Source organism: Micromys minutus (genome assembly GCF_963924665.1).
Source record: "Micromys minutus genome assembly, chromosome: 16".
Taxonomy (NCBI): Eukaryota; Metazoa; Chordata; class Mammalia; order Rodentia; family Muridae; genus Micromys; species Micromys minutus.
This window is the reverse complement of record NC_137985.1, coordinates 52,782,837-52,795,488: the sequence shown is the minus strand read 5'-3', so window position 1 is coordinate 52,795,488 and position 12,652 is coordinate 52,782,837. Positions and strand designations below refer to the sequence as shown.

At 47.6% G+C, this 12,652-nt stretch overlaps 1 protein-coding gene across 3 annotated transcripts in view; it reads left to right on the top strand.

The window, feature by feature from the left end:
• The window catches only part of CORO2B (coronin 2B), a 104,354-nt gene that overhangs the window by 73,155 nt on the left and 18,547 nt on the right, over positions 1 to 12,652 (top strand). For all 3 annotated transcript variants that reach the window (XR_013975351.1, XM_080929670.1, XM_080929671.1), the window contains one exon: positions 5,702 to 5,818. Coding sequence is in view for 2 of the 3 variants with exons in the window: in XM_080929670.1 (XP_080785796.1) it covers positions 5,702 to 5,818 (117 nt within the window). In the remaining variant the exon portion in view is untranslated. The remainder of the gene's footprint in view (positions 1 to 5,701; positions 5,819 to 12,652) is intronic.

Sequence of the window (12,652 nt, the reverse complement as noted above, 5' to 3'; positions counted from 1 at the left end):
TAAACAAGTGTTCACTGCATCCCAGCGTTGGGGAGCGTCTGCTACCATCTTCCTCTTCTTTTAGAATGAGTGTGGGTGTTTTGTGTGTCTGGGCACCATCTGCGTGTTTGATGCCCAAGGAAGCCATAAGAGGGCATCTGATCACCTGGAACTGGGGTGACAGACTATTGTGAGCTGCCATGTGGGTGCTGGGAATCAAACATGGTTCCTACGCAGTAACTGGGCATCTCTTTAGCGCTGGATGTTCGGTTTTTAATAATATTCATGGAGCTACAGGGTGTAGCTCAGCTTGTTTGGCACACACCAGTCCTGGGATCAATCCCCAGCACCACACACACAAAGAAATGTTTTAAATTTAAAAAATAAAGCTTATCTTTTTAAACTAAAATGTTAAATATTGGGGTCAAGAGCTTAGCTCACCTAACATACCCATATTCTCAGTTCTATCACTAAAACTAAAAATAAGATTTTTTAAAAAATTTTTAAGGTAAGGGCTAGAAAGATGGCTCAGTGGCTACAGAGCTCACTGTTCCCAGAACACAGCAGGAGCTCACAGTCCTCCTGCTTCGAGAGAGACAAGACCTTCCTGTGGCCTTTACAAGCAAGCACACATATGTGCCAGACATGCACACTGCACACATATGTGCTAGACACTCACACACAGCACACAGAGACACATAAATAATCATTCTTTTTTAAAAGTCTCAAAATTAACCATATGTTTGCTACTGTCTTAGGGTTACTGTTGCTGAAAGGAAACAGCACGGACAAAACAGCCTGAAGAAGGAAGGGTTTATTTCACTCACTGTTCCACAGAACAACAGTTCACCTTCAAAGGCCATGAGGACAGGAACTCAAGCAGAGCAGGAACCCTGGAGGCAGGAACCCGGAGACAGGAACCCAGAGGCAGGAGCTGATGCAGAAGCCATGGAAGGGTGCTGCTTACTGGCTTTCTTCTCCTGGCTTGCTCAGCCTGCTTTCTTATAGAACCCAGGACCACCAGCCCAGGGATGGCACCACCCACATCAATCACTAGTTAAGAAAATGCCCAACAGGCTTGCCTATAGCCCTTATGGAGACATTTTCTCAACTGAGGCTCCTTCCTCTTGCATAACTGGTTTGTGTCAAGTTGACAAAAAAAACAAAACAAAGAAACCCAAAAACTAGCCAGCACAAGTCACTACTAATTCTCACTTGGTTAGGAATGCTCATGATGGACATTATGGTATATTTTCTCACAGATAGTGTGGTTTCTAGTAATGAGGATCATCTCATGCATACACAACACAGTTTAGCGGTTCTCATGACAGTAAACGTCCCTCAGATCCGATGCTGTGACAATGTCATGCTGTCATCTCTCTATGCAGATAATTCAGCAATGATGTCTTGGTGTGCCTCTCAGTGGATTACCCTGGAGTAAATTCCCAAAGCGGAACTGTTAACCAAGGGCCACAAACCTGCTAAATGTCTGGTGAGGGAGAAAGGGATACAGTTCAGTGCTAGAGTGCTGTCTTAGCAGGCACAAAGCCCAGCACCACAGAAGCTGGGCACTGTGGCACATGCCTGGAAGCCCAGAATTCTGGAGGTACAGGCAGGAAGATCAGTCAGTTCAAGGTTAGCTACAAAATGAATTTGAGGCTGACCTGGTAGGCTGCAAAACAAAATACAGGACCAGTAAGATGGTTCGCTGTGTTAAGGCACTTACTGCCAGCCAAGCCAGTGACCTGGGTTTGACCCCAGGACCCAGGTGATGGAAGGAGAGAACTGACTCCTGTATGTTATTCCCTGACCATACGTGGACACTATGGCATACTTAATCTCATATTTGTGCATGTATGCACGTCTTTGCACACTAAATACATGAATAAAAGTACTTTTAAAAAAAAAGCACACCAGAAGAGGGCATCTGATCCCATTACAAATGGTTGTGAGCCACCATGTGGTTGCTGGGACTTGAACTCAGGACCTCTAGAAGAGCAGACAGTGCTCTAACCACTGAACCATCTCTTTAGTTCTCTCTTTTTTTTAATTAAATAAAAGTACTAGAATGATCTTGCACAGTGGATCCCCAGTAAAGCCATTCCTCCAGGTAGAATGGATTCCCATGCAACCAAATCCTAGGCTATATCCTTCCCTCCCCACAATCCCTTCCCATCCATTCCTATGCTAAGTCCCTGCCTGGCTCGTAGAAGCTGAAGCCCTGGGAGGCTCAGGGACCAGATGGTATCTTACATTCCAACCTCCAGGGAACCCACTGCACTGACCGTCTATCAAGGCTGTTCAGCCTTTTGACACTACAATATAACATTGTATCTACAAATATATTGGGATGTATTCATAGCTCTCCTGGGATGCTTGCAGCCCACAGGCCACAAGAAATACAAGCCTGCAAGTCATTCTGATGTGCCACACTGGAATACCCAGACCACACTCAGGAGCAATCAAACTTGTTTTCTTGGCTGTTAAAATGGAATTGTCCTGAGATTTAAATCTGATCATATTTGGTTAGATAGATTAATAAGAGCATTCTGCACTAGAATTTGCAACAATATTGTTGAGGGACTTGTATTAAGTATGAGAAGGCAGCATTGGACAACAGCCAGGAGCCACTTTGAAAACAGGCAGGTCAAGGGGATGCTCTGTTCATAGGCCCCAGTGAGTGTGGGTTGGCCAGTTTTTCCTTTGAGTGTGTGTGTGTGTGTGTACAGGTGCACATGTGCACACATATGATGTGTGCCTGTGTATAGAGGGCAGAGGTCAGTACAGAATGTCTTCCCTAACCACTGAATACCTTAAGTTTCTGAGAGATCTTTCACCGAACCTGGAACTAGCCAATTCCGCTAGACTGGCTGCACGTTCAAGGTTATGAACAAGTGCTACTGTACCTGGCTTTACGGGGGTCACAGACCCAAGCTTAGGTCCTCAGGTCTATACCAGTTAAACCATCTTCCCAGGCTCCCGTCTAACTGTGTTACCTTGGTGTCAGAATGAGAACTTTTGGGGGAGGGTCAGCATTGAGTATTAGAAGGAGAAATTAGATAGCAGCCTGCCGCCAGGCTGGAGAACAGACAGATTAGGGGCTACTCGGCATTCATAGCCCCCGCGGGAATGGATTAGCTACTTTATCTGTTTGTTTGCTTATTCATTTATTTATTTATGAAGCAGAGCCTATCTACACAGTCCTGGGCTTGCCTCAAACTTAGATCCTCCTGCCTCTGCCTTCCAGATGGTATATATTATAATTATATTATATATATTTGTACATAATACATGCAACTTTAGAATGTCTGTCAAGGCATCTGACTTGTCATTTCATCTTTATGTCAAAGTCGCAAGTGAGCAAAAGGTCTTAGTAATGTTAGGAGTTGCTGTCAGTGTGTCCTGTCTGCAAGAGCCCACGGCTAAATTTCTAGGAAAATTTTAAAGCCGATTGTTAAGCACAGCCTTTATTAAAAATTAAATCGTATTAAGTACAATTAAATAAATTATAATAAAAGCTGAGGTACAGAGTATTAAAAATTCATCACATCTTAACTGTTTCACTGTGTTTACAAAATTATTGGCATCTATTACATTTGCCCAACTGTGTGACTAAGAGTCTTTTTGGGGGCTGGGGATGTAGCTCTGTTGGTAGGGTGTTTAGCTTAGCATGCACCGGAGCCGTGGGTAGAGGCATAAACCCTCGAGGGATAACCTGTAATCCTAGCCCTCCGGAACAAGAGGAGCAGGTTAGTTAACCATAGGTATCAAGTTCAGAGTTAACCGTAGGTATCAAGTTCAAAGCCAGCGTGAGCCACCCGAGATTCTGTATTTAAGACAAACAAGTCAAAAAGAAATGGCGAAGTGGCCCGAAGGTAAAGGCGCTTGCTACGTAACAGAAGCCTGCTGACCTAAGAATTCATGTAGAGGCAAAACCCCCACATAAGTGTCCTCAGACCTCTACATTCCTACTGAGGGATACACATTCAAAACACACACACACAAACGCAAGCACTCGAATAAAATTAAAAAAAAAAAAAAAAGTAAAAGCCTTATTTCATACCCAGAGCACAGCCTCTGTCTCTCCTCACTCCTCTCAGGGTCCAGGGGTGTGGCAGACCTTTCCCTCCAGGGCCAGCACATCCCCCACAGCTCCTAGCTCAGTGTTCCTGATGGCCAGCTTGAAGCTGCACCTAGCCTCTCAGAGTGGCCTGGCTGGGCTGGGTGCCAGAAACTTAATGCAAACAGCTTTGCTAAGCAAACACTCAAGTGCAGCTTTAAGATGAGCTGTGAAGCTTCCCTGGGGAGGGGAGGGGGAAGGGGGGAGGGGAAGGGAGAGATGGGGAGAGGGAGGGAAAGAGGAGCAGGGGAGGGGGAGGGAGGGAAAGAGAACAAGTGATCCAGCCTGCCAAGTTAAGGGGAACTGGGGGAGGGGTGCTGGCAAGGAACAACAGGTTCAAAGGGCTTGCCTTGAGGAATCGCACTGGAAATCTCAGGCTCACTTTCAGCTCTTTGATTTGAGGGCCATTAATTAGCCTTTTCTGGGCCTTGCATTCCTCATGTAGAATTCGGTTTGTTGCGAGAGCTAATGATAGTGCCTAGCCTTAGTGGATCCTGGGGTCATATATGGCTCAGCTTAAAAGTTACAGGCTGGGGCTGGGGGTGTAGGTTGGGTGTCTGCCTGGATTGCTACTGTCCCAACCTAGTAGCAAGTGAACTGGACGTGGTGGTACACACCCGTAATCCCAGCCCTAGGATGACTATTAGAAAGAGCTGGGTGCACAGAAGATGTTGCTGGGGAGATGGTGAAGAGCACTGGCTGCTTTCCAAAGGACCCAGGTTCGGTTCCCGGCACCTATGTGGTGGTTCACAACCGTCTCTAACCCCAGTTTCGGAGGATCTGTCACACTCCTCTGGCTGCTGAGGGCACACATGTGGAGCAGGGATGACATCGATGGAGCTGTTGAGATGACTTGCTGCTGTAAACAGTGTCTCCTCGGAAGCAGCAGAGTCTGAGTTTAACCCCAGAGCCCACGAGGAGAACACAGTAGCGAGTGCTCACAGCCCAGTGATCAGACATAGCTATCAGAGGATCACCGCACTGACCACCTAGAGGGTGGGTGAGAGACCCTGTCTAAAAATAAAATGGACGGCTTCTGAGGAAAGCCAGAGGTTGACCTCTGCCCTCCAACCTAAACATACACACACACACACACACACACACACACACACACACACACACGCACACACATCATGCACACAATAAAAAAAAAATCATAATTCCCACCAGAGAGCATCTTCAAGGTCTCCCCCAGTCACTTCATGATTACACTGCACTGAGGTTATAGCTGACCTTAACATGCCCCCTCCTACTAGTAAGGGGGCTTAGTGGAGCCTATGTGAGGGTTTAAGGAATTTGGGCTCTGGAATGAAGGAGGCAGGGCTTCTTGCCTCCTGTTTGGGGTAACAGCCTTGACAGCTTATCAGAGCCCTGGAATGTTCAAGGCCCTGCCTGTGGCTCCAGCCTGCTGAGAAAAAACCACCAGCTGAGTCACAGCTGTCACACAGCCTAGGACTTTCCATCAGAGAAAAAGAAAGGAAGTTAAGGGCCTGAGGAGCCCCCCCCCAGAAGACCCTCTCCCCAGGAGTTCAGAAAAGATCTTTCCTTTCTGAACCACTCTGAATGGGGGCACCAAACTAATGATTTGTCTCTCCCTTACAGACAGGCAGAATCGAGCCGAACTACCCCAAGGTGTGTGGTCATCAAGGCAACGTGCTGGACATCAAATGGAACCCCTTCATTGACAACATCATCGCCTCTTGCTCTGAGGACACTTCGGTGAGCTGAGCAATGGATGGTCCCCAGGAAAAACCCTGAGGACCCTCGCTGCTTCCTTAGAGAGCTTCTATACACACTACTCTCTTTCTCCTCTCAGTCCTGTCCCCATTCTCTCCCTCCTTCTCCAACCAGTCCCAGAATAGAGAGGAAAGGGTCAGGAAGGACTGAGGGAGAGAATCTTTGCTGGACACACCCTGTGCGTCAGTGGTTGACCGAGTTTGGAAGTGTCGCTTTGTAGGTGAGAATTAGAACCCAAAACTTAGGTGGGTGATTCAGTCTCTGCCTGTGTTCTGTGGTGAAGGAGAAGAAGGTGGAGAGGTAAAGGAAGGAAGGGTAAGAGGCAAGGGGAGGAGAACTCCTGAGCTTTGCAGGTTCACATGGTAAATGTCCTATAATTTATTATCTGGGACTGTAGCTTCAAGGACTGGGGTGACAAGGATCACTTTGGGGGCACTGAATTCCACTTTCCACCTCCTACCCTCATGGGAAGATGAAATAGACAGAAGAGAGAGAGAGAGAGAGAGAAAGAGAGAGAGAGAGAAAGAGAGAGAGAGAGAAAGAGAGAGAGGGGGGGGGAGAGAGGGAGGGAGAGAGAGCAGCGGGGACCGTGGGTGGGTGGAGAGCAGGTAGAGCTGGAGATGGAAGGGGAGAGGAAAAACTGGAGATACTGCTCAAGTTGGTTAAGGGCTTGCTACATAAACGTGAGGACCCAAGTTCGATCCCCAGACATGGAGGTAGAAAGGGACTGGAAAATCCAGGGACACAGATATCAGTGGAGCTTTGTGTTTATTCTTCCTCGGGTATGGCTGCCTCAGAGGGGCAGTGGCACAGAGTAGGACGCAGCCAGACTGATACAGGGGTGCCCTCTGTTCCCAAGTGAAGGCCACTCTGCTTTTCAGCCACTGTGGCTACCTAGTGCTCACTGGCATAGTCTGGGGACAGGTTATGAGCCCAGGATGCTAGAACTGGAAAGAACTCCAGAGCTGTGTCTCTCCATGTTCTCCGGCTGGACCATAAACTTCAGAGCGAAGAGAGTATGGCCTGTTTGGCTCTGAATCCCTGGCGTTGAGTGAGTGGATAGAGGTGCTGATGGAAGAACTCGTGTGTAGGTGTGTGCACAGATGGAAGAATGCACACATGCACACATGGATAGATGGTTAGTTGTCTGGATGCATGGACTGACAGAAAGATGGCTGAATGTATAAGACCCAACTGAGTCTTATCTATTTGAGGCTCCCATGAATGAGACAAGAGATCGGGAATCGATGCAAAAGCAAGAGGTTTATTAGTCCAGTGCACTGGGGTGGACTACATCCAGAGGAGAGGTGACCCCGAGCCCTCTATCAGTACAGTTTTTACATACTTAGTAATGGTGGGCTACAGCGATGGTGACCAGGCGTGCAAGCATTGGTGGGTTTAGTTGACTTTTAAGTCGATTGGTTGCTGCCAACATGGGTTGCATCTCAGGACCTGTGCCCCACATTCCAGGGCTACCCAGATAAGACACTGAACCCCAGGAAGTACTATTATTTCCCTTATATCAAGTGGGAAAGGGAAGCTGTAAGGAGGGTGTGAGACTGTAAAAGGCTTTAGGGTCCCTCAAATGGGTGAATATATGGTTGGATGATAGATAGATAGATAGATAGATAGATAGATAGATAGATAGATAGATGATAGATAGTTAGATGGTAGATAAATAGATAGTAGATAGATGGTAGATAAATGATAGATAGTAGATAGATGATATATATATATATATATATATATATATAGATAGATAGATAGATGATAGATAGATAGATAGATAGATAGATGATAGATAGTTAGATGGTAGATAAATAGATAGTAGATAGATAGATGGTAGATAAATGATAGATAGCAGATAGATGATATATATATATATATATATATATATATAGATAGATAGATAGATAGATGGTAGATAAATGATAGATAGTAGATAGATGATATATATATATATAGATAGATAGATAGATAGATAGATAGATGGTAGATAAATGATAGATAAATAGATAGATGATAGATAGTAGATAGATAGGTAGATAGATAGATAGATAGATAGAGGGTAGATAGATAGATAGATAGATAGATGATAGATAGATAGATAGATAGATAGATGGTAGATAGATGATAAATAGTAGATAAATGATAGATAGATAGATAGATAGATAGATAGTAGATAGATAGATAGATAGATAGATAGATAGATAGACAGACCAACAGATGGATAATGAATAAGTGAATAGATACAATGGAAAGGGAGAAACCGACGGTAGCATCTCCATGAATTCTTTAAGTAAGGGTAAGACTGCAGGCTCAAACTTACATAACAAAGAAATGGGGAGGGGCCCTGGAAAAGCAGTCTGGACCTGGCTGGCTAGAGAGATTCCTGAGGGCAGAAAATGCCTGTGGGGACAGTGAGTGGAGGTGCTGAAGGAAATCTATTGGTTTTGTTACTTTCTTTAGCAGCTTCAGGGTCCAAGTGACCAGATGGCAGCTATCAGGGGCCAGGTCACAGGAAGATTAGAGCTGTAGACGTGTGGACAAGAGGTGGAGCCAGGAAAGGCCACAGAACCAGAGGAGTCACTGGCTGCTCCCTGGGCTGGGAAGGGGGCAGATGGAGCTCTGGCGTCTGGTGAGTGTGATGTTCAGAAAAACGGGGCTCAGCAGGAAGAAGGGCAGGCAAGGTGGCTCCCCATCTAGGGAGCCCAGGAGGACAAGAATTGCATCTGCCTCTGTCCCTGCCTGCTGAAGTACTGAGTGACTCACCAGCCAGCAGGGAGCAGACAGTCTTGAGATTTGGGGCTCTTGCATGCACTCTGGCCTGGGTACTCCTCATGCATAAATGCCCTGGGGACAGGTGGCACGCTGGGGACAAGGACAGCACACCAAGAGAAGGGTAAGACCCAGCTGGGAAAGGGGGAGACCATAAGGCACATCTCGGTATGAAGAGGACCAGATCTGGCCTCAGCTTTGGAACTATCACCCCCCCCTAGGGTCACAACTGCCATCATACATCGCGGCAGGACGGACCTTCAGCCTCTTTCTCCAGCTCCTGCTGCTTCATACTTCTGGGTGTAGCCAATGCACAGGACACCCATGGTGTGTGGTCAGACAAGCTCAGCCCTGCTCTACGGGAGTCAAATAATTGGTACCCACTGCTCTGATGGGCTGCTGAGGGCCAAGAACTCTCCTGTGGAATCCAAAGGCCTTGAGATGAGACCTCAGTTCCTCTACTTAGCCCGGTGCCCAAGAGCATGTGACTTCAACCTTCTGTCCCTACCTCTGCTCACTTCAAAGGCTGTAATAGTAGGACCCTCCTCAGCATAGTGGCCATGATACCATGCCCAAACCTGTGCCTGGCACCTCACAGATGCCTTCTGTCTCAGTCCTGCTCGGCAAATGGCCCCAGCAGGGAGGCAGAACCCACTGGCCAGAAAAACCCCACACACATGCAGATGAGTCAGACTGCATGCCCTTCAGAAGGCAGCCTGCCTACCATCACTGAAGCTCCACAAATGATGTCGGCGCAGACAAGAGAGAAGAGCTAATGATGACCTAGATACGGGAATCGGGAACGAAGGAGGGATGGTCCTGGAAGACAGGCTTGCTTGCCTGGGCCACCCGTCCTCAACAAGCCAATTAAACAGACAAAGTAATCGTGAAACGCAGAGAAAGGAGACTTATTTGGTAAATTATTTATTCCGAAGGCATTCCTGGTTCTACCTATCACTGGCCCATCAGGGTGATCACACGAGCTGTGGAAACCGTGAAACCTTTCCTGGAGCTAAGCTGCCACCCCCACTGCCGGCTGGCACCAGATTCCTACAGGAGTTCCAATGTATTGGGGGAGGGGAGCATTTTCTCAACAGTCTAATAACCAGGAAGAGGGAGGGCACACGTTTCTTTAGGATAGTTCATTCCTGCCAGTACTTTCACACTTTGACCAGAGAGAAAGGGTGTAAGCGAACCCAAGAAGAGTCCTGGCCTCCGACAAGACTGGAGGGACTACACAGGGTGCCTGAGAAAAGGAGGGTCCTCTAGCTGGGTTGGAGCTGTGGGTGATGTCGCTGGGCCGGGGGGGGGGGGGGGGGGGACCGAGCAAGACAGAAGGTTGCAAAGGGAGTCTGGGACAGCTAAGGCATGAAAGGCAGGATGAGTTTAACTCTGCAGCCTGAGCTTCTCAAGCCATCTAAGAATCCTGTGGGATCCAGGGCATGGGGGTGGGGAGTCTGAAGGGGCCACAGCCAGCTCTTTGGAGGACGTGAGGCTCCAGCCAGCAGGATGGAAGCTGCTCGCGTGGATAAGCAGGGGAGGAGCTTAGGTCAGGGTGGACCAGAGGCTCGGGGTAAAGCTCCGTTCCTGAAGACCTGGACCCTGAACTCAAGATTACATTAGTCTGTATCCATCAGCTCCCCAGACTCCTGCCCTGCTGCCTCGCCAAGGCCTCTAACCCTTCTATGGAGGACAAACTGAGGCTCAGAACCACGGCTGGCTAACAGTCCCACAATCCATTGCACACTCTGTATGTGTGCTCTCTCTGCGTGTCCCGGGCCGAAGAAGAGTCCTGCCCACCCAGCCTGCAGCCTGTGTGTCAGGAGCGTCTGACTGGCCTTCCTGCCCTAAGTTCTCCTGAACTTCCTCCACCACCCCGCCCATTCCAGCCAGAAGGCTCAACTCACTATCATATGAGTGATTCATTTTTTAAAAAAGATTTATTTATTTTATAAATGTGAGCACACTGTAGCTGTCATCAGACACACCAGCAGAAGGCATCGGATTCTGTTACAGATGGTTGTGAGCCACCATGTGGTTGCTGGGAATTGAACTCAGGACCTCTGGAAGAGCAGTTAGTGCTCTAACCACTGGGCCATCTCTCCAGCCCGAGTGATTCTTATATAAAAGTTTAGATTTGTGATTCTTTTAAAATTCTTCTGAACTATTAAGATAAATAATAAAGTAATTACTTCCCCCCCCCTTATAGCCACAAACTGCTGCCTGCCAGTAAGAGAAACCGGCTGAGAGAACCACTTTGCTTGCTTGCGCTTTGCTGATCTATAACAAGTTGCTTGGTTATGAATGCACGTGGGTTTTTTGAGAATAATTTGTTTTCTTTACCTGTATTACATAATGTGATGGCTCGTAAAGGCATCGAAAAACACATTGTTGGTTTTATGATCATTCACTAGAAGAAAGCTAAAATGTAATCACATTGTAATTTTATACTGCTGGAACAATTTTGCGAAGATATATAAGCTATGGGAGAAATGATAAAGTAGGGTATGGTATGCCATGGCGTGGCTGGAACATTCATCAACTATGTGTGTGTGTATAGTTTGTATGAATGGGTGTTGGAACATTGTTCCTTCCATCCACCGGTTGTGTGTATGTGTGGAATATTTGGAGTCTGTTTGCTGGAACTTTGCTCCGACAGTTCTATGTGTGAATATGTATATGTTTCTCTGTAGGTCTGTGTGCATGTATGTATGTGTGTATGCATGTATATTTGTGTATATGATGTTATTGGACTCTGCCTTTTGTTTCATCCATCCATTTAGAGAGAGAGAGAGAATGTGTGTGTGTGTGTGTGTGAATTTCCTCTTTCCTTCTCTTTCTCACCGTCCTGAAGGAGTTAAAAGAGGTCACAATTTTCCTCTGGCTACAGACAGGGCCAGCCCCAGTAAATTAAGCTTTGTTCCCTCAGAGAAAAGTCTACTGAGCAGCTCCTCTAATCAATGGCTGCTTTGGCAGCAGCCCCTGTAGGTATCTGGATCCACCCTGGTCAGCGGCTCTAAGCACTAATCCCCAATGGCTGTCTGCCTCGGTTTACCCACCACATGGATGCCAAAGCCAGAGTCATTGGCACTTTCCCCTAGACATAAGCGCTCATCCCTCCCTGACTCCTTTGCTCTCTGGTTCCCAAACATTCGGAGGATGCTAAAGGGATACAGCAGCTCCTTCTCATCTCTTGCCCCAGGGAAGTCTTTAACACAGTCAAGATGCTGTGTCCCTTGGGATGAATTCCCTTCCTCAAGGCATGGAGTCTTTTGCAGTCAGTCTATCCTCCCCCACATCCCTGCAGAATTCAGGGAGCCTGCCCAAGCTCTTTCCCCAGAGGCTTCATCCTGGGGGAGAAAGGGACCATAACTCTGCCTGGCATCTGGCAGAATCCAGTTCTTTCCGCCAGCCTGCTGGGTGATGTCACCTATTGTTGAAGTGCTGTGCTTTTTATAGCTTCTGCTGCAGCTAGGGAGGGCAGCTGGCTGCCAGGCAGGCAGCAGGGAAGGGCAAGTATCGCTTTCTTTACAAGGCTCAAGCTCTTGGCCCTTCTCTGGGTGGCACGGCTCAGAGAGAGAAGATAGAGCATCAGACAGACAGACAGACAGACAGGCAGTCAGTGTTCAAGAAAAGGAGAGAAGATTCCCAGGAGAAGGGCCAAGACCCACATCTTCCTTTTATCTTCTATTTAAGCTCCACCCCCCAGCATCTGCCCCACCCCCAGCATCTGCCCCACCCCCAGCATCTGCCCCACCCCCAGCATCTGCCCCACCCCCAGCATCTGCCCCACCCCCAGCATCTGCCCCACCCCCAGCATCTGCTCTCTGCAACCCAAAGATAACACCCCTCCTGGGGAACTCAGAGTACTTGCCTGGCAGACTCAAGTGCCTGGGTTCAATTCCTATTTTAAGGAAGGGATAGATAGATAGATAGATAGATAGATAGATAGATAGACAGACAGACGGACAGATTAGATAGATGGTTGGCCATTTGGGGAGTAACTCTTACCGTGTGTGTATGAGTCCCTGAATACAA